We start from the raw sequence: 23,937 nt of genomic DNA on the forward strand, positions 1-23,937 counted from the left end.
AAAGAACAAATGGGAACACAGTAGTCCAGGTTCACAGGCTTGACTCTGGGCTTACAGCTGCTGAGAACAGTGGTCAAGAAAGCTGAGAATGGGTTGAGCCTGAGCACAGCCTTTTCCAGGGCCCTTCACCCAGTTTGGTTTCCTCAAGAGTAGGGTGCTGCAAACTCTTTCTATAAAGCCCCAGATAGCAAATATGTTCAGCTTTGCAAGCCAGATGGTCTCTGTTGCAACGACTCAGTTCTGCTGTAGCACGAGAGCGCCCATAAACAACTGTAAATGAATGAGCACGGATGGCAGAATTTCAATAAACTTTGTGAATGTCAAATAATTTCCACTTGTCACCAAATTATAATTCTTCTTTGGATTTTGGTTTCCCCAGCCATTTAAAAATATCAATACCATTTTTAGCTCATGGGTTGAACAAAAACAGTTGACAACTAGAGATGACTTGTGGGCTGGAGTTGGCAGATCTCTGCTCAAGAGGATTGAAAGTCCCAGATCTTTAGAGAACTGGAAGGCCATCTTGCTAAGAATGTGGACTCTTCCCAGGCCCTTTCCTGCATCTGGCACATACTTATTCAAAGCTAGCCATGAGCCAGGCCCTGATGATACTGAGAGAGCTTCCTCTGAAGGAGAGAGTTGGCTGCTTCTGCCCCTGCCCCCAGGTGGAGCTAGTGGTAAAGAAGCTACCTGCCAATTAAGGAGATATAAGAGATGAGGGTTCGATCCCTGGGTGGGGAAGATCCCCTGGAGGAAGGCATGGCAACCCACTCCAGTATCCTTGCCTGGATAAACCCATGGACAGAGGAGCCCGGAGAGCTACAGTCCATAGGGTCACAAACATGGAAGTGACTTAGCGCACACGCACCCCCGCACCCCCAGGCCTCTGCACTGAGACCCCCTTACCGGTTAGTGGAGCCATTATAGCAGTAGTTGGGGAGGAAGTCGAAGTTGAGCTCCCAGAAGACATGCAGGGTGATTCGGCCGTAGGGGGCGGACACATTGTGGTTGGCCTCCCGAAACATGGCGTCGAAGCTGTCCAGGGTCATGTGTTTACACAGCAGCCGGTGCGTGAGCCGGTTGATCTCCAGCAGCCACTCCAGCTCCTGCCCGAGAGAGCCCGAAGCTGCTGAGGACTTGCATACGTGCCTTGCACACCAGTACTGCTATACCTGCCAGATGCCTTTCGTGCAGGCAAGAGCCCCTCAGACAACCTCGTAACTGCTGGTATGGGGACTAGGACTCCTGCAGTACTACGTGGCAACATTCCCTTGAGTGAAGGAAGTGCCAGACCATGCCAAGGGAAAATGCATGCCTGTACCCAGAAGGGGACCACAGGTCACATGCAGATCCCTTGTCTGCACTCCCTTGGGGAGAAAAGCACAACTACTTGCTTTCCAGTTTCTATGCTGGTAAGGAAAACGCCTGTACCTGAGTGACGCAAGTAAAGTAAAAGAAAATTGTGACTGTCCATCTATGACTGAGGGTCTATCTCCATCCTGCAGAAAGCAAGCAAAAGAGCTACCACCTGGTAAGTACTTAACACTAGGTTGGTCCATGTGAGACTACTAATTTCTTATGTCAAACACCATCCAACATTAGAAATTTCTTACGATTCAACCTAATACATGCCAAGGAGTATTCTAAGCACTTAATATGTGTCAACTCACTTAATGCTCAAAACCCCCTTATAAGGTCAGCATCATGGCTGTTCTTATTTTATACATATATATAGAAAATAGGCTTTAAGAAGTGCAGTAACTTGGCTTCAAATCCAGGAAGCTGGGCTCTGACGTTCACATTCTTAACTGTCATATACTATGCTGCTGCTAAGTCGCTTCAGTCGTGTCCGACTCTGTGCGACCCCATAGATGGCATCCCACCAGGCCCCGCCGTCCCTGGGATTCTCCAGGCAAGAACACTGGAGTGGGTTGCCATTTCCTTCTCCAATGCATGAAAGTGAAAGTGAAGTCGCCCAGTCATGTCTGACTCCTAGCGACCCCATGGACTGCAGCCTACCAGGCCCTCCGTCCATGGGATTTTCCAGGCAAGAGTACTGGAGTGGGGTGCCATCGTCTTCTCCCTATAATGCTCTGGAACACTCTTATATTGCAGTGGTTAAGCCATCTTTTGTGATGGGTATGACTGCCTGTTTCATGGAGGGGTAGACTGAGGCTCAGAGGGAGAAATAACTCACTCGATACAAGGTCATAGGGGAATATAGAACAAGGTTTAGGATGTGCTTCCAGGTCTTCTAATCAAATCATGTGTATTTGGTCCTTGGATGCAGCTGCCTGGAATAAATAAGCAATTACTGAGAAAGTCCTTTGAACAGTAAAGATGGCTTTACAACATAAAAGCTAAAAGGACATAGGCAGTGGCTGTTCCCCAGAGTGTGGCCAGGAGCTGGGGCAGTCAGAGGGCCAGCTATAAGACCTGGGACATGGAGCCCAACTGTTTACAGTCACAGAAGGAAGCCTTGCATCAGGGATTCAGTTTTATTCTCATCAGACACAGAACCCCTCTGACTCTGGTTGGGGTCCACAGTGTGGTGGAACCAGACCACACTTCTAATCTTGGAGCTTCATCTCTCTGAAATTCAGATTCGGTGGCTCTAAATTGGGGGCAAAATACTGGATCAAAGTTTGCAGACTTAACTGGCTGGAGTGAGATAAGCTGGGGCAGGAGGGAGCCTGGGCTGGGCTGTCCATGGCAAAGTGGAGAGCCACTGCCGGATAAAGGTGGAGCAGCTATGTCATGGCATCCAATTGTTTGTTACTGCATTGGAATGGGGTAAGTGATGGCAGAGCCTCTGATCTCTTGGAAAAGGCCAAAGTCTGGATTTCAGTTCTGGAACAGTAGTTGGAAGAATAAGTTTCCAGTGATTGTGCACTGTGAAACATACGAAGGGTAGAAATACAGAATCAGCAGCTGTCTGCTTCCATCTTCAGGGGCCTGGCTAGCCAGATGGCATCTTTGTTCCTAGTCACTTAGGATGGGTAAGTAAGTAAATAAATAAATGCGATGAATGTGGATGAGTTTATTTCTAAGATCACTAAGTATCCGTAGCACATGGGGGTGCCCTGTTACCATGAAGACAGCTGCAGATGAGAAACTGGGAAACAGTTTCCATTCTGTGATTTCAATGGCCTCACAAATGCACATCAGAGACTGAAGAAGAGAGCTCTCAACTGCTGACATGGGGATGCTCGAAATGCAGGCCCACTTCCTCCGCCATGCCACGGGAGTTTTTATTACGCAATACAAATGGTGTTTTGCATGAGCTGTTTCTTCCAGCCTTTCAGTCCTAAGAGGGCACTTGCCTGCGGGGGGTGCAGGGCTCAGTGCATCAAGGCACAGAGGTTTAGAAGGCCCCAAGGGCGGTCTATGTGCCTTCAGAGTGGAGGTCAGCTCTGCAGAGTAAAGCCGGTTTACTGGGGGGCAACACAGAGGAGCAGCAGTGGGGAAACAAAACACCCGATAGGCTACTTATGTGAGGAAGAGGAAAGAGCTTTCCATGGGAACCCAGAAATCCCGGGTGTCAGCACACTTGGCCTTTCACCTTCTCTGTGGCCTGGGCCAAGAGAAAAGGGATCTCAAACTCAGGCACTAGGTCATCCCATGAAGGAAGTGCACCAGGCCTGTGGCAAGCCCAAGAGAGCACAGCTCAGCTGATGGGGGTGTCTAGGCAATTGTTGCTATCTGTGAAGGCAGGTCTGACGTTGCCGGGGTTTCTGCAGTTTTATTCGAATTCTACCAAATGTTAAATGTTGGCTCAAATTTTCAAATATGCTCTGCAGCCTAAACAAAACACAGACTGCAGGCTGCCAGCTCTCAACTCTGGCATCAGATCCCTTCGAGAATCTATTTGCTCAGCTGCAGAGGAGGAGGGCGACTAACTGATGAAATCGCTACAATCCTCCCAGCTGGGCATCAAGGCGGAGGGAAGGGCTGAGGGGAACACATTCCTTTCTGTTTCTCAGAAGAGGCAGAAGCTTCTCAGCCAAGGCAGTGGGGGCCTCCCGACGCCCCAGGAGACAGCATCCCTGGCTCTCCTCTTCATGGGCTTCAGGGACTGGGGCTACTCTCTTGGCGGCTGTGGCCCTCACCTGATAAACTCAGGCTTTCACTGCTTGTTTTGATTTTGTTCCTGGCTAAAAGAACATTCAGTGCCTTTCAAGGACTGGGAAGAGGCCGTGGACACCCCGCCACACACTAAAACCAGTTTTTCCATAGGGTATGCTCATTCATTTCTGGAAAACTACAAGATACAGAAAAACAACGAAGAGAAAAGCAAAAATCCCACCTCTTGGACATAATCACTGCTAACATTTGGCAAAAAAACACCCCATGTCTTAAAGTAGATCTCCTAGAAGAACTTGTGCTGTATCACAGTCTCTCAAAGTCCGTGACCCAGGACAGAGCTGGGGCAGCTGGGTCAAGTCCTCTTAGGAAATGCTGCTGAGAATCTACCCTGAGAGTGCCTCATTTGCAGCTCAAAATTTCTTTTCTTTTTTTTTTTTTTAATATTCATTTTATTTATTTGGCTGCACTGGGTCTTAGTTGTGGCAGCTCAAAATTTCTATATTCCTCTCTTTCTTCATAAGCTATTTTCATAAAGTGGAAGGGACTATGCAAAGCTCTTTCCAGGCAGTATCTCATTTCATCCTTGAACACGGCTATGAGGTGGGTTCTAATGTTTCCTCCATGTACTACAGGTTTTTATACAAGATAAGTGACTCACCCAAGATCACCCAGCTAGTAAGTGGCGAGGCCAGAACTGGGACCCCAAGGTCTTTCTGATGCTAGAATTCTAGTTCTTAATCCTTTTTTTAAAAACTGCTTTGTCCATTAAAAAATATCTTTTATTTTGAAATAACTTTAGACTTACAGAAAAGCTGTTACTGTAGACCTCCTGCACATTCCTGACCTAGTTTGTCCAATGTTAACCTCTTACATAATCATAGTATAATTGCCTAAAGTTGGAAACTATCATTGATACAATTCTATGAACTAAATGACAGACCTTATTCAAATTTCACCAGTTTTTCCGTGAAAGTCTTATCCCACATTTCTCTGAGTGGTCATGTCTCTTTGTCTTTTCAAATCTCTAATAGTTTTTAGTTTTCCCTTTGTCTTTTATGTTCTGGGTGCTTTTGAAAAGCATTGTTCATTTTTGAAAGCCATTCGATTTAGATATATAATCACAATTAGATTGAGATTATGTATTTTTCATTATGCATACATATTCAGGGGCTGTGTGCTGTGCTATGCTTAGTCACTCAGTTGTGTCCAACTCTTTATGACCCCATGGACTGTGGCCCGCCAGGCTCCTCTGTCCATGGGGATTCTCCTGGCAAGAATAGTGGAGTGGGTTCCATGCCAAACCAGGTATCGAACCCAGGTCTCCAGCATTGCAGGCAGATTCTTTACCGTCTGAGCCACCAGGGAAGCCAATTCAGGGGATACATGAATATATTTTCTAACTGGTGATACTAACCTTCGTGCTTGGTTAAGAGGATGCCTCCCAGGTTTCCTCACTGTAAAGTTATTATTCTTCCCTTTGGAATTAGTAAGTATCTTGAAGGAGATAGTTTGAGACTAGGCAATTATCCTGATTCTTCTCAAAGTTTTTTTGTTTTTTTTTTGTGACTAATTAAAAAATTCTGGTAAAATACACATAACATAAAATTCACCATTTTAACCATTTTAAAATGTACAGTTCTGTGGCACTAAGTACATTCATGTAGTTTTGCAACCATCACCAACGTCCACCTCCAGAACTTTTTAGTCTTCCTCAACTGAACCTCTGCACCCATTAAATACTAACTCCCTATTTCCTGGCAACTACCATTCCATTTTCTGTCTCTATAAATTTGAATACTCTGGACACTTCTGAATAAAGGGAATCAAAATATTCTTCTCAAAGCTCTGCCCACTAATTTCAGTGTCTATTACTGGATCTTGCCTGCAACCATTATTAGTCTGGTGTTCTAATGGTGATTTTCTATTTCTCTCATTCCTTCTATGTATCTGCTCTTGAAGTTTTAAAATCTTCCTTTCATCACCTAAAGACTGACCAACCAAGTTTATTCTAATTCTTGAAGAGAATTAGCAGACAGTAGTTCAAATAGCTGATTAATAAAGGAAGAGTGCACGCCGGTTCCATACTTGTGCATCAGGAACAACTATACAATTTCCAAGTCCCAACACAAAATGAAAAGGTGGGGGCTTTCATTAGAAAATGATTGTAAATTCCAAGATGGTGACAATGGAGCATTAAACCAGTCAACAGCCTCTCTGGGCTCTAACCTACTGCACACCAATGAAGCCGACCCCATTGTGAAATCTTCCCTCCTTTCTCAGGACCATCTAGCTACTTGCTGTATCTGTAGAATCCTAAAGGATGAGAAGCTATGTCCCGGGATAGGCCATCTCCAGAGATTTCAAGACCTCCCTCCACTCCCTCTCTCCAGGCAATCAGGAAGGTAAAATTTTTCTCATTCCTTTTAAGTCATTCTTTTTGCCCTGCTCATTCAGATGAGAAAGAGACTCATCGCGTCTCTTTAACCAGCTCAGTACCAGGCTACCAACAACTCCCCAACAAGGCTTCTAGTTTGAGGAGTCCCACAGCAGAACTCCCAAGGGCCTCCATCTCTTACCACGATTGAGGTCAGGTCCTCACTCTCAAAGCGGCTAATGGCCTGGTCCAAGGATTTATACATGGCAGCAGAGATGCGCTGGGTAATGAGTCTGTTCAAGTCAATGGATCTACCCAACAGCTGCATGGAAGAGAGAGAAAGTTACTTAAATTTTACACAGGCACATGACAACTAAATGCAATGCACTGATTTAGTAAATTGTCCTAAAAATATAAAGAACATGACCAAGACAAATAGGGAATCTATGCAGAAAACAGTATTGTTAAATTTCCTGAGTATGATAGTACTATTTGGATGAGAAGAGGATATCCTTGTTCTTAGGAGATATGAGCTGAGGTATCAGGGGTAAAGTGTTATGATGTCTGCAACTTCCTCTCAAATGGCTAAGAAAAATTATGTATATTAAAATATATATTTTAATACATTACTTACATATAAATGTTTTTATAAATTATATATTCTATAAATTCATAAAGTACATTTACTGTATGAGAAATAATATATACATGAGAAAAATAAAGTGAAGCAAATATGATTAAACATGAATAATCATGAATCTGGCTATAAAGTACACATGTGTATTCACTGTCTTATTGTTTCAACTATCCTGTAGGTTTAAAATATAAAAAGCTGAAGAAAAATACGGTGCATTCAGACTGCAGGAAGAGGCTTGTGATAAGCTCTGGCAGCCCATGCAATGCTGACATCCTGAATCTCACCCTGAGGTTCTTCCTGCATCCATCCTATCATGCGGTTCAGAGTCACCAGGGTGCCCCAGCCTCCCCAACCCAAGGAAGGGCCTACTGTGTACCTTTATGAGGATAAATTTAAAAGCACGAGGAGAAGGGCTGATTACAGGATGGAAAATATAGCTCAGGCTAATTTCCACTGGGGTTCATGTGGGCATGACTACAGATGCTATGTAGACAGCAATAAACATTTATTGAGTACCTGCTGTGTGCACTGCACTTTGCTATGTGCCTAAGGATTCGTCTCAACTATTTTATTTTTTCTGCTTCCCTTTTGGGAGAGATTTTCTACTAATTGACTAAGGCTCCTTAGAGCCATCTTCTGCACACACAAAGCCCTCAGGATTAACATCCTGTGGCTAATTCTAGCTGCACTGGTAATGGAATCTTCTGAGAGGCTGAAGGAGAAGCTCTCATGGAACCTTCGATGTTGACAGATGGGCAAATGCTTTTTCCTCTTACGATTCTTCGAGCATGGATTTTTCAGAGCAGTGGGACTTCCCAGGTTTTTCAGGGCAATTCCTCTCCTCTCTATCCAGGGCATTTCCTCAGCCTCGGCCCTGCTCCCATTTACCCAAGTCTTCACCAGGAATATGTGAACCACAGGATAAGCACACAGAAATCACAGCGTGATGTTCATTTCACTGCCTGTGACTGACAGGGCTTAGTAGTAGGATTTAAGATCTGCTAAAGCATCTCTCATTTTGTCTGCCTGGCTCCCATGAACATTGTTAACCAGGGATATGTTTCTGAGCTCCTGGCAGCATTTCGTCTATATCATGGGTCAAACTGTAACAGAGACTAACTCTATACCATAATGGGAAAGTCAGGGACAGACTTCCCCATTTCTGAACATCAGTCCCGACTGAAGGAGGTGGGCTGAAGTTCACGTTGTTGTTCAGTCGCTAAGTCGTGTTTGACTCTTCATGACCCCCATGGACTATAGCACGTCAGGCTTCTCTGTCCTCCACAGTCTCCTGGGGTTTGCTCAAATTCATGTCCATTGAGTTGTGATGCCTTCTATCATCCTCTGCCAACCCCTTCTCCTTCTGCCTTAAATCTTTCCCAGCATCAGGGTCTTTTCCAGCAAGTCAGCTCTTCATATCAGATGGCCAAAGTATTGGAGCTTCAGCTTCAGCATCTGTCCTTCCAGGGAATATTCAGAGTTGATATGCATTTCACGATGGGCGTTCAAAGGCTCTGGTGGCCCCTATTCAACTGAGGTGAGCAGCAGATGGGCTGAGAAGCCTAGAACTTGACCCAAAGGAAGCCCAATGCCTCTTGGTAAGATTCTGAGGCTGGATTATCCCTATGCTCAGTAGCCCACACAGGGCAATACTCAGGGCAGATGATACATGGTCCTGATTTCTGATCTCTAGGCTAACATCACAGCCCCTTTCTCCCTCCCATTCCACCTGGCTCCATACCTGAACGTGTCTCTGTTTCAACAGTGTTTCATAGCGGTTGGATGGTGGGTATGGAATGATGACTCCATAATTCTTACATTCGGCCCTAAAACGTTTATCCAACAGGACGCTGGAAAGGATAAAAGTGAAATAAGGCCAGTAAACCAGTAAACATGACAGTGAATGGAGTTCAGTCACTCAGCCATATGTATTTTGAACCATAGGTTCTACTTATAAAGCACTCTGTTATACATTTTAAATATTATTATTTTTTTCTGCTGTAGAGCAAAGTTCTTTAAATTCTTTCAGCCGGAAAAGCTCAACAGGTGAAATGAAATTTCTATGTTAAAGACGGGCAACATAGAAGTTGAGCTGCTTTTTTCCTCTTATTTTTTTTTACCATAAAAGCAATTGAGTGCCTGCTTAGTATAGCCCAGGAAAACAGTCTAGGTACCAAGGATTCAAAGTTCCCGTCCTTGTGCAGCTTGGGTTCTAGTGAAAAGAGACTGATAATAAATAAATAAGCAGAGGAATAAAGTAATGTTAGACAATAGTAAAAACCTGCATAGTATTTACTATTCACCAGGCATGCATATAGACATATGCATAGTCATTTTTAATCTCACAACAACCCTATGAATTAGATGTTCTATTATTATCTTTCACACTGAGTCATGGATTGCAGAGCAATAAGTGCTCTGATAATAACAAAACAGGATCATTTGGTGTTATCATGAAAAGTCTCTCTAAAGAGGTCCTGTTGGACAGAAACCTAAATGCTGAAAATGGAAAGATTTGGAGGAAGAATCTTTCAGGCATGATTAGCTTGGTACGTTGAGAAAAAGGAAAGGTGTAGATAAGGGGTGGGGTGTGCTGAAGAGCATAGTGCAAAAATGAATTTACAATGTTAGTCTAGGGGCCAGAGCCTTGTGGGATGATACAAGCCACGGTAAAGAGAGTAAATGTTTCCTCAGTGTAATTGAAGCCACTGAAAGGTTTTAAGCAGGAAAGTGACATCATCTAAATCTACACTGTCTAACACAGCAGCCACCCACCAGGTGAGCCCCCAAGAATCTGAAACATGGTGGGTCCAAGCTGAGATGTACTATTAGTATATAATACACACGAGGTGTTGAAGACTTAAGAAAAAACAACAAAAACTATCTCTTTAATAATTTTCACTTATTACATGTTGAAATTGTAATATTTTAGATATCATAGGTTATATAATGTAGTATTGTTAATTTAAAAAATATGACTGCTAAAATTACACTTGTGCCTACATTATATTTCTGATGGACAGCAGTGATCTAGATCATTCTGTCCCTCTGGCGCTTTCTCTCTGACTCTTCCAACTTCTCACAATCTCCCCCAACTTCCTGCATTTTTGACAAACCACAGGTCTTATAAGAAGGGATATAGACCAAGATTCCTCTTTTAGATAAGGATATTTTGCAAACTAAATATATAGAGGACTCAGGATTTGACAAGTCTGAGTTTGTTTACACAGACAATGGACCAGCATATTTTGAAGATAACTGGAATTATCTCGGAGAAACTGGAAGCCCAGCTCTCTGATAGGACCACATACAATTCAATCCAATCCAGATGCTTGTCAAGTCATTCCTTTGTGAAAGGCTGCACTCTCTATGCTTCCCTGAAACCCTAAGTATATGCTTTCTATAGTTTCCATCATTAAGAGTCATTATTTCATTTAATGCACACTCTGTGTTAACAGACACTTGTGTACCTGTACACCAACTCTTGGGGAGCCCTGGTGGCTCAGCAGTAAAGAATCCACCTGCCAAGGCAGGAAACGTGGGTTCGATTCCTCGATTGGGAAGATCCCCTGGAGAAGGAAATGGCAACCCACTCCAGTATTCTTGCCTGGGAAATCCCATGGACAGAGGAGCCTGGCAGGCTATAGTTGATGGGGTCGCAAGAGTCAGACTCGACTTAGCAACTAAACCATCACCACACCAACTCTTGACTGAAATACATCAGAGAAACTCAAGTTGTTGAAAGCAAAAGGAAGCAAGTCTTTAACTGTTGAAAAATGTAACAATCCTTGAGATTTCTGGTTTGTACATTTGGATTTCCAATAAAAAAGAGAACTACCCTATATATAGATACATATATGTATGTAACTATATATATAGAGACAGGTTTCTGCTGGCAGCACTATTATGGGTTCCTTGAACCCGGGAAATCTCAGGGGTCTAAATCAGCCCATACTGACAACACCAATGAGCCTGTGAGACCTGACACACCTGGACTCCTTCCCTGGTCTCCTGTTTGACCTTCACACTCCCACATTTGCTCACCTCCAATCCATTCCCTACATTTTAATGTTTTAAAACATCAAACTTATAAAAATAAAAATCAAATCAGGTCACTGTCATACTTTGGAAATCACCCCATGGTGCTCCACTTCTCTTAGGATAAATGCCTATAAGACCACAGGGCCTGGGCCCTGCCTACCTGCCCAGCTTTGCCACGTAGCCCACCCCTCTGTGGTCTGTGAATGAGATATTTACATGTACTAATTTTAATTAAACCTTTCAACCACCCTACGAGGTATGCATGCTATTAATATTATGCTTTCACCAAAGGGACTTTGCACAGTGGTTTGTTTTGCCTGCAGTTTTCCATTCTACTCTTTATCTAGTTTAACTCAACCAACTCCTATTCACTTCAGATGTAAACTCAAATGTTACCTTCTCAGGATAGCCCTTCCAGTTACCCACCCTTAAGACTGGTTCAGGTTTAACTGTTATATATTCCCAATACATTTTCTTTCACAGGAATCTCCCTCATCACTGTGCATTCAATAGTTTTTATTAATGTCTATTTTTCTCACTACACTGTAAGCTCTGTGAGGTCTAGCCCCATATCTGCCTATTTTTCTTTCTTCTACTTGCTAGCACCCAATCCAGGCTAATGGAATCATTCAGATTTCCTTAGGTGCTAAAGAAGAAGGGAGGTTTGGTAACAGAGGATCTGGCCTTCCAGGTGGCAATCTTAGGAAGGTTTGGTGCCACAGTGCTGAGCTCTCATACCTGCCGGCCATGGCTTTGTAGTAGGCAAAGATCTGGTCCGCCAGCTTGTAGACAAACTGATCAAAACACAGGTTCACCTGGTGAAGAGGAAGCAGGAAATGTCACTGGTGTCTGTCCCACTTTATTAGAGAAACTTCAGCATCTGAAGAGGGCAGTGCTGTAGGACTGCCTGAAAGTGTGAGAAGGAACAAGATGCTCTGAAGGAAAGAAAAAAGAAAAGAAGATTCTGTGGCCAAGTGCGTTTGGGAAATCTGGTCCCTTGCTCTCAAGGTCCTCAACCAGGCACAGAGAAGGCAAGATTCAAAACGCTGTTGAGGAATTGCCCTCCCCACTGGCCACCTGGAGGCTGTTACCAGGTACCTGCCCACATCCTGTAATTAACATATCAGTCTCCCCATCTCCTAACAGACTTTCTTTTCTTTTCCTTTCATTTTAATTTTACCTTGCTTTGCAAAGAAAGAAGTTGATGGTTATTAAAAATTTAAAAACCTCCTCTTTAAAAAGTTTGCTTAAATATCTTTGGTGAGGAAGAGACCATCTTGCCTTTTCAGTGTTTTAGCATGTTGGTGGCAGAATGTGATGCTCAGGTGAGAAGAAAGTTCACACCAGACACAGAGGATTGAAGCCAAATTCTCCAATGATGGCAAGAGCAGGGAACGGCCAAAGGTGGGATGTTAAAGAGATGGGCTGTGGTAGTTTCAGGGTAATAATGGGATAACTTTGTAGCAACAGAATGTATTTAGGTGATTAATCTTCCATCCTTTTAGCACCAAACTCCCAGCTCCATGAGGCTCTTTATCAGAAGAGCTTTCATATCTTTTATTTTATACCATAAATACTATTTTGAACATAAAAACAACGTATGTGAGTAACCAAGCCCTCTGCCCTGGACTTTGAGCTTCAAGGGTACCCGGGGGACCTCCTACAGGCAAAGAATCCATACGGTCCAGGTGGGGGTGTGCAACTCCTGCTCCCTTTCTAGAACCAGCTTTGAATATTCTTGCCCAAATGGCCCAAGCCCCTTCTAGGGTCTGTGTGCTCTTTTCCCTGGGTCCATCCCTGGGGGTGGACTGCACTGCAGATGTATATACCCCTAGGGCCCAGGGTTGACCAAATGGCCATTGTTTGAGGGCAGGGGTGGGAGACAGAGCTTGGGTATCCATGCATAGGCCTTTCCAGGTTCAAAACAGAGTCTGAGGATGGGAAAAGAAAGGTGGACAATTGACACTTCTGCTTCATGGCCACCTGTGTTACCCAGGGCTGGGCTGTATGCTTTCTTTCCATTTAGTTTTTAAACGTCACTTGTATACAGGACACTCTAGATTTTTTTTGTTTTCAGCCTGTTAGAGAACATGATTAAAATCTTATCAAAAAATGGACTTGTCAAAGCTGAGATGCAACCAATTAACTTGTCTACTGGAACCTTTCTTCCCAAGTTTGTGTACTGCTCAGAAGACAAAGAGGACAGATTTGCATTGGGCTCCACCAAGGTTCTCAACTCCCACAGCAATTGAAAGAGTCAGAAAGAAAGCAGCATCTCTACTAGCTTTTCTTTGAAATATATAAACTTTCAAACTAATTTGGTAGTAATGCTTATCTTAAAATATTCACATCTGTCCTTTATAAATAAGAATATCTTATATTTGTACCTTACAGTTGAAAATCTTATAATGACAATTGGTATCATTCTATGTTTATATAACTCCACATACTTAAGTGGAGTGGAGACTCATTCCAATTTCCAGATGACAAAACTGAGATATTTGGTAGTCCTTAGTGCTGTTGATCTCCTGTTTCTGCTCCTTGCTGGCCTGTGGTAGGACTGCACCTTCTGACTCCTCTTTGAAAGCAAGCATAACCAAGTGACTTGCTTTGATCAATGACATGTGTCACTTCCAGCTGGAAGCTTTAAGTATCAGAGTGTAAATTCACCCTGACACATCTCCCTGCCATGGCAACTAGTGAATATTCCAGATGGGTTCCAGACTAAAGACTACGTGGAAGAGAGCTCTTAGTCAACCCATAAAAGAGAAATGAAACTTTGGTCTCAAACTACTAAGAATTTGTGATTGTTTGTTACTGCACTGTATCCTAGCCTTTGCTGACCATTACAAAAATAAAGCCATTAAACGACAATTCAACAGCTTCACACATGAGAAGAAGGCTATTTCAGTCCTACCAGTACTAGAATGAAACTCTGTAAACTATGTGATATTGGGGCAATGATACTTGAATACTCTAAACTAGGCAGTAGAACATACTTCTTTAAATCATTATAAAGATTATCTAAAACTTCCATAAAGTGCTTTGTACCTTGTAAATGGTATAAATATAGCAATTGATAGCTAGAATTACTGTTTTTCTTTCTTTTTTTTTGGTTGTGCTGCATGGCATGTAGGATATTAGTTTTGTGACCAGGAATCAAACCCACACCCGCTGTGGTGGAAGAATATAGTCTTAACCACTAGACCACCAGTGAATTCTTGGTAGTATTACTGTTGTTGTTGTTATCACCAATGAATCCAACTGTAAAAGACCTATTAGAAAATTAATTTTACCCAAGTAGTTCTATCTATCTTTGCTATTATTAATCATCTGAAAAAGAAAGACCATCCTCCCCTTCCACTAGGTCCCTTTTGATTATCACAATGTTTATAAAGATCAGTCTCCAAAGCAAGTCATTGATATCCCATACTACGGTCTGAATGTTTGTGTCCCCCTAAATTCATGTGCTGAAATCTTAACCCCTAAAAGTGATGGAATTAGGAGTGGTGAGGTCATGAGGATGGAACCTTCATGAATGGCATCAGTGCTCTTACAAAAGAGACCCCAGAGAGGTTCCTGGCCCTGGCCACCCCATGAGGATACCGCGAGAAGTCTGGGACCCAGAAGCGGGCCCTCCCTGACTCTGCTGCTACCCTAAGACTTCTAGCCTCCTGAACTGTGAGAAATACATATCTGTAATGTTTAAGCCCCATAATCTGTGGTATTTTGTTATCACAGCTCAAACAGACAGACACTCCACTTTGGGCCAGTGGTTAGAGATCTGAGGAGTCCAGACTCTAGGAGCATGATTGTGGGAACAAAAGGAAAAGCAGTCACTTGCCTCGGCTTCGATCTCATCATACAGGAACTGCTTTTTAAACTTGGTCAGAGCATAATAGGCGCTGTCGTTGTACAGATCCAAAGGGTAGAGGACATACCTGAGGAAGGAAAAACAATGGCCAGTAGCTTACTAATGATCTCTCTCAAGACAGGCAGACTTAAACTTGCTCAGGAAACATGCACGGTTGGGTGAACAGATTCAGTATTAGGAAAAAGAGGCGCTTTCAGCATGCTATGATGTTTCTAGGCTCTACTTAGGAAATGACTTATTTTACAGTCTGCCCACAGAGATCAAAGTTCATGATGCGAGGCCTGAAAAAATCAGTCTGGGACTAAAAGCAATTGGGTATCTATTAAGGACATCAGTGTCCCGATTTTTAGAGATGATCATTTTACCAACACGGTTGGGATGAGGCTGACAAAGCCAGGGAAAGGCAGTCAGGCTGGTAGACTTCTGAGCCTTTCTGCAAGGCTGAGTCACATGTGGTGGTGACCTGACACTGGGTGGGATACAGTGCCTCATCTGGAAAGTTCTAGAAAGAACAGGGCTCTATGGCTAGCAAACTGCCCTCCACCACCACCCTGGGAACCTCCTTGCTGGCCCAACCCTGCCTCTTACTCCATCATGGAAGGTTCTTTGGTTTCCAAGATATGGTCTGTTAGAATCCATGGCATGGACATCTCGATGGGGAACTGGATTCGCCGGCCCATGGTCAACTCCAGGAAGAATTCTCTGAACCAGAGCTGGGAGAGGTCACAACACTGCTGCAGGGCTTCTAGAAGCATGAGGGAAAGAGTTTGGGTTATACGTCGGAAGCACCAGAAGATCTTAGTTCTGACTTTTTTTTAAAAAATATCTTTTATTCTTCTTTCATTGTACTAGGTACAGAGCAGGTACTCAAGAATACAACTCCATTAGTAGACCTTGCTCTCCTGGACCTGAAGGCCAGCCTAACATCTATTGCGAAGAAAGTGTTTGGGGAATTCCTTGGTGGTCCAGTGGTTAGGATTTTTTACTTTCACTGTTGAGGGCATGGGTTCAATCCCTGGCTGGGGAACTAGAATCCCATAAACTGTAAGGTGTGGCCAAGAAAAAAAAAAAAAAAGAAGACAGCATTTGTTCTCCCAGCAGTGTGGAGGCTGGGGGGTGGGCAGTGATGCTTGAGATTTAGATGTCCCTATAATTTCCATCATGTCTTTACAAAACCATCCTGAAAACATGACATCTAAGTGTCAGAGTGTCTTTGTTGTGTCAAGGCAGATCTACAGGTGTCCGCTTCTGACTGGACTGAGGCCCCATGATCCCTCCTAGTGATAATTCTGGATTCCTTACTGCTCAGAGGCCTCAAAGTCCCTTCCTAGACTACTCTCTTGAGAGTCCCTTGGACTGCAAGGAGATCAAACCAGTCAATCCAAAAGGAAATCAACCTTGAATATTCACTGGAAGGACTGATGCTGAAGCTGAAGCTCCAATACTTTGTCCACTTGATGTGAAAAACTGATTCATTAGAAAAGATCCTGATGCAGGGAAAGACTGAAGGCAGGAGGAGAAAGGGGTGACAGAGGACAAGATGATTGGATGGCACCACTGACTCAATGGACATGATTTGAACAAACTGCAGGAGATAATGAAGGACAGGGAAGCCTGGTATGCTGCAGTTCATGGGGTTGTAACGAGTTGGACATGACTGAGTGACTGAAAAACAGCAAAGACTGCTCTCTACCTAGATCACCCTTTTCAATACCAACAGACACGTCACCCTCTCAGGACCCTTGGATGCTACTCTCCCTTCCCCTTATCCCACCTGTACATGTATTCAACCCACTGGAGCGGTGGAGGGGGGAACACGGGATGGGGTGCACCTTGGGAGCCCCCTTTGCTAGGAGCAACGAGCACTAATCAGCTCAGAAATGCTGCTTAAAAGCAAAAAGCTGACCTGGTCCTTAGGTGCATCTGAGTGTGTCACCTGTTTGTGATCCCCCTTTACTAAAGACTTCACAAAAATTTGGCCACAAATATCTCCTAAATTCAACTGACTCACAAGAGCTGGACTGAGCCTGGCCTTTCTTAGACTCTGCTGGAAAGTATGCCTTTTATCTTTGGTGGCAAAAACGTGCCCCTTTGCGTTGATGATCCCATATCTGCAACTTCTGGCACGACAGCCTGAGCTGCTCCAGTTCCTGGGAGCCCTTCCCCTCCCCACCCCAACAGGACGCTCACCGCTGATGTTGAGCAGGTGCGTGAAGAAGAAGGACTGCTTGTGGAAGTCTTCGATGGCCAGGACGATGGGTCCATCCAGGCTGCTCCGCAGGGTCTTCTTGGAACCGCTTTTGTCCGCGATAAGTGATTCAAGCATGGTCCGCACCATGTACAGCTTGAAAAAGAAAGGAAGATGGGAAGGTCAGGGGCTGGCCCTCCATCCAGGGGAAAAGGTTGCTTTGTGTTGTATTTCTAGTCTTTTTTTTTTTTTTCTGTAGATATCTGCCCTTAATAAGCACTGTCTTAAGGAAGCACCAGTTTAGGGTTGGAGAAGTAAACTTAGCATGTATAACCTTCAAGTAGGAGACGGGCTAGCCCTGAAGGATGCTCTGCCTGGGGCTGGGGGCCTCCCGTGGTTACTAGGTCTTTCAAGGCCCAGGTTCTTGCCTGCTCTGCTCAACCAGGGAGTGGGCATCAGAGGAGAACCTCATTCCACGTCACCCTGGAGTCAGTCCCTGCTCTGCTGGACAGCCATGGTGGCACCAGGGGTAGAGCGCTGGACTCACAGTCAAAAGCCGGAGGTTCAGGGCTACGCACTGCCACTGACTTGCTGTGTGACCTTGGGCACAAAGTCCCACTCTGGGCCTCAGTTTTCTTATCTGCCAACATGAGGAGGTTGTACCAGATGCTTTCTCCAACCAGTCCCTTTCAGTTCTAACATTCGGACGAACTGTGAAATGAGGTAGGGTCAGAGCGAGCCCCCCACCACCTCAAGTTTCCAAACTTCATTACCGAGGGACAGCGGCGCTGCGCCCTCTGGGGGCGCCAGCAGCATGGCACGGCCGAAGCGCTGGGCAGAAAGCAGGTGAAGGTCAGTACTTACAGGAGGCCTACTAGACAATTAACTCCTGCTTACAGAGGACCTTAAGTGCAAAGGGCGCAAGGGCTAATCTAGATCTTTCCACACCATGTGTCTTTGAATCTTAGGGCTGGAAGGGGCCATGAGGAGCCAGGCTAGTCCATTCCTGCTGCCTCCTGGAGAAGTGTACCCAACCAACCCAGCCAGGCGGTGTTATACCAAGGATCGGCAGCCTCTTCGGCCCTGTGTGCCACCAGTGGGGTGAAACAAAGCCCGCGGGGACCACTGGCAGGCCTAAGACATAGATGGGAGAGAAGAGGAGGGAATGGGAGGGCAGGAGAGACAGGGAGGAGGGAGAGAGAAGAGAGAGAGAGAGAGAGAAAAGCAAGAGGTATTGTATACGGTGGGAAAGCCGCCACGACTGCTAGAGGCCACCTGCCGACCACCTCTGAGACACTCCAACCTCCCTCTGCCACCATGTCCATCCTCTGGTCTTCTCTAGCACCTCACCCACTGAACACCTGGCCTGGGCTGGGCTGGGCAGCATGGCCACAGAGAGGAGCGGCACGCCACCCCTGGCACAGCACCCTCCTTTGTGGTAAAGGAACTACGGAGCTGCGGGTCATCAGATAGTCCACCCTCTGCAACCATGTCGGTGGGCACGGCTGACCGTCCCTAAGACTCGAGAGGCCCTGTTCTAATGATGGCCTTTGGAGTCCTCCAAGAAAAGATTCTTTAATCCCATCTGTGCACATGCTGACCGATTTGTATCGGATTCTAACTATCTGAAATCCAAGAGGGGGAAACGCTTTCCCCGCCTACTTTTATTCAGCAGAGCATTTAATTCACCGGAACAGTCACCTCCCAGCTCTGCTAGATGCCACATCTACTGTGCTCCCAGGGCCCTGACAGAGCCCCGGGGTGGGAGTCAGGAGACCTGGTTCTCGTCCAACCTCCACCTAGACTCACCTTGTGACTTGGACAAGTCACGTTCCCTCTCTGGACCTCAGTTTCCCCATCTGCAAAATGGGGAGGGGGAGGAACTAGTTTGGGCCTAGCGTGTTTCTAAAGGCTATTCCAAGCTGAGCATCCAGGAGTCCATCGGGTGTGTTCTCACCACCCTACCAGAACCTGGGAGCATTGGTAGGGCCTGTTGGTGACACTCTGTCTCACATTACGCAAGCACTCCTCTCTCCCTCCCTGTCCCCCATTATTCTCTCATTCTCTGCCTCTTGGCCCCCTGTCTCCTCCTTTTCCATTCTCTCTTTTGCCTTGCTCAGAAGAAACACCCAGAAGCCCTGCTCAGCCTCTCCAGGCCATTCTGGACTGGAAAGGCCTCTGGCCCCTGACATTTACACAGAACTGTTTGTAGAAGCTTCCTTGAGAAGTGTCACATCTCTCAAGCAGGCAAGGTAAGTGCAAGGGGCCTGCTGGCTGAGGGAAGCTGCAATGTGGTGCTGCGATCCCAGCTCACCCTGGTCCCACCCCTGCCCCATCCCCGAGCCCAGACAGACACACACACAGTGAAAATGGTCAGGGCGGGCCTTAGATGGCTCATCTCAGGAAATTCAAGGACTCAGGACTTTAGGGATAAGACATAAGGGTTGTGTGAAGCAAGAGCTCCCAGGCTGGGGCTTGTGGGCCCTGTGAGACTTTTAAAAGCTGTAATGGGTCCATTAGCCTTCTTTCAGTACCTCAAAAAGCCTACCAGAGATTATTTATCCTTAAGTAGGTGGCAAGGATTTAACTAAGGTGTCTAGGTTCTTCACTCTTTTTTCCCCCCCTATAATATTACAACTACTTTGGATAAGCCACAACCTCTTGTTCAAAAAGCTCTGGTTAGCAACTCTGAGTATCTCTGATCATTAGACTTTCTCTAAGGGATCAAAGACTTTCAATTTGTGATTTTGTATGTGTTCAGAGAATAACAAAAGGGATGTTTAGTCAGTAACATGATCTTATCCAAAGTTTTCATTTAACAGAGAAGATAACCAGAGCTCAGAGAGGTCAAGGCACTTGCCCAAGAATACACAGCAAGTCAGAGGCAGAAACTTGGGAATTTCTAAACTAGGACATCACTACGGGGGAAGGAAGAGGGGAGGTCAGGGTTCATTAAAAAGGGACAAGAGAGATGCATACAGGTTCCACGTTAAACACCTCTATATTTTGGAACCTGTACGTCACTGGGCTAGGAGAGCCAGTTTTGGTATTACCCCTTTTGCCAGATTAGACAACTGAGGCACAAAGAGACAGAATAACGTGCCCGAGGTCACACAGGTATGTAGGACTAGAATCCAGGTCTCCTGAATCTTATACTAGTGGTCCTCCCTCTCACATCAAAACAACACAGAAAAAGACGAGAACAGCTGCTTGGCCCTGCCCCTTCTGCCTGAGGACTCCCGAGCCCACTGCCCCACGGTCCAGCCAGGATGACCTACCGTAGCCTGGCTGGCCTTTGAGTCAGCAGACTGGCCTGTGCCTGGAGCCACTTACCTGTGTGCTGGAGGGACCCACGGCTCTCCGCGGCACCTTGATGTCAAATCCACCCTTGGGGTCCTTCTCCCCTTTCAAGCACGGGTCATTGGGGGGCTCACGGCCCCCCTCCCAGTCACAGATGGTTTTCCGAATCGCCTGTAGAACACTGGGGAAGGAAGAACCAGGATTCAGACCATCAGAAGGAGGTGCTGCAAGCCTGGATCTAGAGTCCACAGCGTCCAGGATCACGTGCCTTAGAGCTCCTGACGTGCCTGTGAACCATACTCATCCCAGGGCCCCTCCTCCAGGGATTCTGGCTTCACAGATCAGAGGTGCAGTCCGGAAGTCTGTATTTCACAAGCGCCCCAGTGATCCTGATGCCCACCGGCTGCCTGAGAACTCGGCTCAGAGCGCATACAGTGGGAGAGAAGCTGAGTGAAGCAGGATGGCTATTCTTCTTTTTGCTTATAGAACAGTTTCATTAGTCCCATTTCATTCTCTGCATATTTAAAACTTTAATAACAGCTTATATGTGTTGCATACTCGCTCCAAACTGTGGTGTGCTTAGGTTTATACATGAATTCTCTCACTGCATTATCCCAAAAGCCTATCGGGTAGGTATCGTACCTACCCATGTTTTACAAATGAAGGAAACAGAGGTTTCCTTCCTTTCCCAGAGGTTCAGAGAAGGTAAGTAACTAAGTTCACACAGCTATACAGTGTGGATATGGGCTTCAAACTTAGAGATGGGGACATAAATTATCCCAAATGTCCAATCTCCTAAAAGAGCCTCCTAGAACTTGCTGGAACTCATTGGAAGGGTCCCTGTGTTCAGACACGTCCCTGGAAGCTGACTGAGCTGGGAACATCCTCCGTGGCCTGCACCCAGCACCCCTGATTTTGGACATGGCCCTAAAAAAGGCCATCTGAAGACCCACCTGATGAGGACGTTCTTCTTCTTCCGTACCGCCTGCCTTAGGGGCTCACGAAGGGTCACCTGGGCAAAGTCCTGCAGGGCCGCGTAGATGGTGTTCCTGATGGCCTGGTTGAAGACGCTCTCCATCCTGCCCATGAGCACCTGCAGGCCTTTGATCATGGCGATCACCTGGCCAGGCACAGATCAAGGTGAGCTCACTGGCCTCAGCACACCCGTCCACCCAGTACCCTCGGCATGTCTCAGAGAGGGTGCTGGTGGAGACTTCCAGAAGCATGAAGCCAGCCAGCAATGCTGAGAGTGCCAGCTCACGGCTGGGAGGAAATGTGTACCAGAACAGAAGTCAGCACTCTGCTCCCCTCTCAAGGAAGTCCTGCTACAAAGCGAAGACGTCAGCCACATGGCGTGTGCTTCACCATCAGTGAATTTGTATCCTGGCACTGGCTCCTGGTCTCGCTGCTGACTACTGACAATCAGCAGCCAGTCTGGTGACCATGTTTTGAGCAGCACTCTGACTTTTAGAGGCCTTTCCACATACCATGTATCCACAGACAATATCAAATAGAACTCTTTTTTTTTTAACCATAACATTTCTTATGGAATTTCCACAACCTTTGCTTTTGAAATAATTTGGCCAGTTGCTGCTTGAATCCATAAAGTAGGATTCCTGTAGAAATCTTGTGGGCAAAGTACTCTACCCTTCCAGATGCCTCCTCACTAGCCCCTTCTCACTGATCTGTCTGCAGAGGTTGAGTCAGGTGACTGTAATGTGTATATCATCAGTGTGACCTTGCCGGTCACTTGGGGTCTATCTGCCTGTGGGGCATGTCCTCCCCTCTGGGTGCCTGTCCTGTCCTGGCAATAATCATCCCCGTCCCAGCCCAAGGAAGGGATGTGGATATTTATGCAGCTGCTCTGCCTGTTTCTCAGTGGGAAGTTTCACAGGATGGGGGAGGAACAGGAAGCTCGGTGTGGCCTTGAGTAAAGCCACGTTCTCTAGTCCAGCTTTACCAAACCTGAGCCTTCGGCCCCCATCAGCCTCAACTGCTAACTTCTAGATTGGCTTAGAATTCAGAAGGGGAAAGCCTTGCCAAGTGAGCCTCCTGACGACTGCCACACTCGCCACACCCATCCTGACGTATTTGATTTCCTCCCTCTGCACCAGACTGTAAGCACTGCAGGGGTGAGCCTCCGCAGACTGTATAAGCCCCGTGCCAGGGCTTGGGTCCCTAGTGGCCCTCAAGAGAGTTCTGTTGAAAACGTAATGGATACATGAATGAATGAGCTTTGATGCTAAGACTTTATCTTCCTTTAAGGTGTAAAGGAAGAAACAGAATATTTGCGGCAGGAGAAATGGTGAGAACAGAGCTCAGAAGGGAAGGAGTTACACTAGAACCAACAGCGATGGTTTTGCTGAAGAGAACCTTTATAGTGCAGAAATAATGAGAGAGAGGCTCTAAAGGACTGTGAGGTCATAAAAGAATCTAGGCTTCTCACTGGCAATGAAACTAGAGAATAGAGGCAAAGGAAGGACAAGATAATGAAGATGTTTCAGAATAATTCCAAATACAGAAGAGTATGCAGATCTGTTAGAGCCAAGGGAAAATCTTTGCAACTCTGGGCTAGGCAGAGATTTCTTAGCTGGAACACAAAAAATTTACAAACCATGGAATGATAGGTAAGTTGGGCTTTGTCAAAATTAAAGACAGTTGCTCTTTAAAAGGCAATCCTAAGAAAATGAAAATGCAAAGTCACCAATTAGAAAAAATATTTGCATTTTATATAAATTTTATATAAAATGGTACACTTGCTTTAGGAAACTGTTCAGCAGTTTCTTAAAAACATATACCTCCAATATGGCCATTTCAAGAGAAATGAAAACCTATGCCCACACAAAGACTTATACTCAAATATTTAAAGCAATTTTAGTTACATTGACCCAAAGCTGAAAATGGTCCAATGTTTATCAATAGTTGAATAGATACAAAAATTATAGGCTAGCCACACAATGGAAAAAACTCAGCAATGAAAAGGCACAAACTACTGATACACAAAACAATGTGAATGAATCTCAAAATTATTACTCTGAGTAAATAAAAGCCACACACACAAAATACATTCTGTATAATTCCAGTTATATAAAATTCTAGAAAATGCAAACAAATCTATGGTGACAAAAAATATGACTAGGGCCAAGGACAGAGAGAAGGATGGATTGCAAATGGCATAAGAAGTCTTAAAGTGAGATTGAAATAGTCTGTATCTTGTGTTTGTGGTTTCACAGGTGTGTGAACAACTGTCAAAACTTTTTGAATTATACACTTTAAATGGATGCAGTTTATTGAATGTAAATTATATCTCAATAAAGCTGATTAAAAAAACAATGATCTCCTCATAGTGATAGTACATTCATGACACAAGAGCAGGATACAATAAAAAAAAAGGAACATTCACACATTAAGATGGAGCTTTTGAACATTAAAAATAT

At 45.1% G+C, this 23,937-nt stretch overlaps 1 protein-coding gene and 1 long non-coding RNA gene across 5 annotated transcripts in view; one reads left to right on the forward strand and one right to left on the reverse strand.

The window, feature by feature from the left end:
• Nucleotides 1-23,937, reverse strand: part of CYFIP2 (cytoplasmic FMR1 interacting protein 2) — a 135,101-nt gene that overhangs the window by 60,154 nt on the left and 51,010 nt on the right. For all 4 annotated transcript variants that reach the window (XM_025292335.3, XM_025292334.3, XM_025292336.3 and 1 more), the window contains exons 14-22: nucleotides 21,454-21,620; nucleotides 20,534-20,681; nucleotides 17,203-17,356; nucleotides 15,601-15,757; nucleotides 14,983-15,079; nucleotides 11,877-11,953; nucleotides 8,839-8,947; nucleotides 6,663-6,782; nucleotides 907-1,106 (exon numbers count right to left, since the gene is read on the reverse strand). In XM_025292335.3, coding sequence (XP_025148120.1) covers nucleotides 907-1,106; nucleotides 6,663-6,782; nucleotides 8,839-8,947; nucleotides 11,877-11,953; nucleotides 14,983-15,079; nucleotides 15,601-15,757; nucleotides 17,203-17,356; nucleotides 20,534-20,681; nucleotides 21,454-21,620 — 1,229 coding nt within the window. The remainder of the gene's footprint in view (nucleotides 1-906; nucleotides 1,107-6,662; nucleotides 6,783-8,838; nucleotides 8,948-11,876; nucleotides 11,954-14,982; nucleotides 15,080-15,600; nucleotides 15,758-17,202; nucleotides 17,357-20,533; nucleotides 20,682-21,453; nucleotides 21,621-23,937) is intronic.
• On the forward strand, nucleotides 4,105-7,612 carry LOC123335023. The gene is made up of 3 exons (XR_006553244.2): nucleotides 4,105-4,686; nucleotides 6,367-6,488; nucleotides 7,276-7,612. It is a non-coding gene; the product is annotated as an uncharacterized LOC123335023 (long non-coding RNA).

The sequence above is a fragment of the Bubalus bubalis genome, chromosome 9, assembly GCF_019923935.1.
Source record: "Bubalus bubalis isolate 160015118507 breed Murrah chromosome 9, NDDB_SH_1, whole genome shotgun sequence".
Lineage (NCBI taxonomy): Eukaryota > Metazoa > Chordata > Mammalia > Artiodactyla > Bovidae > Bubalus > Bubalus bubalis.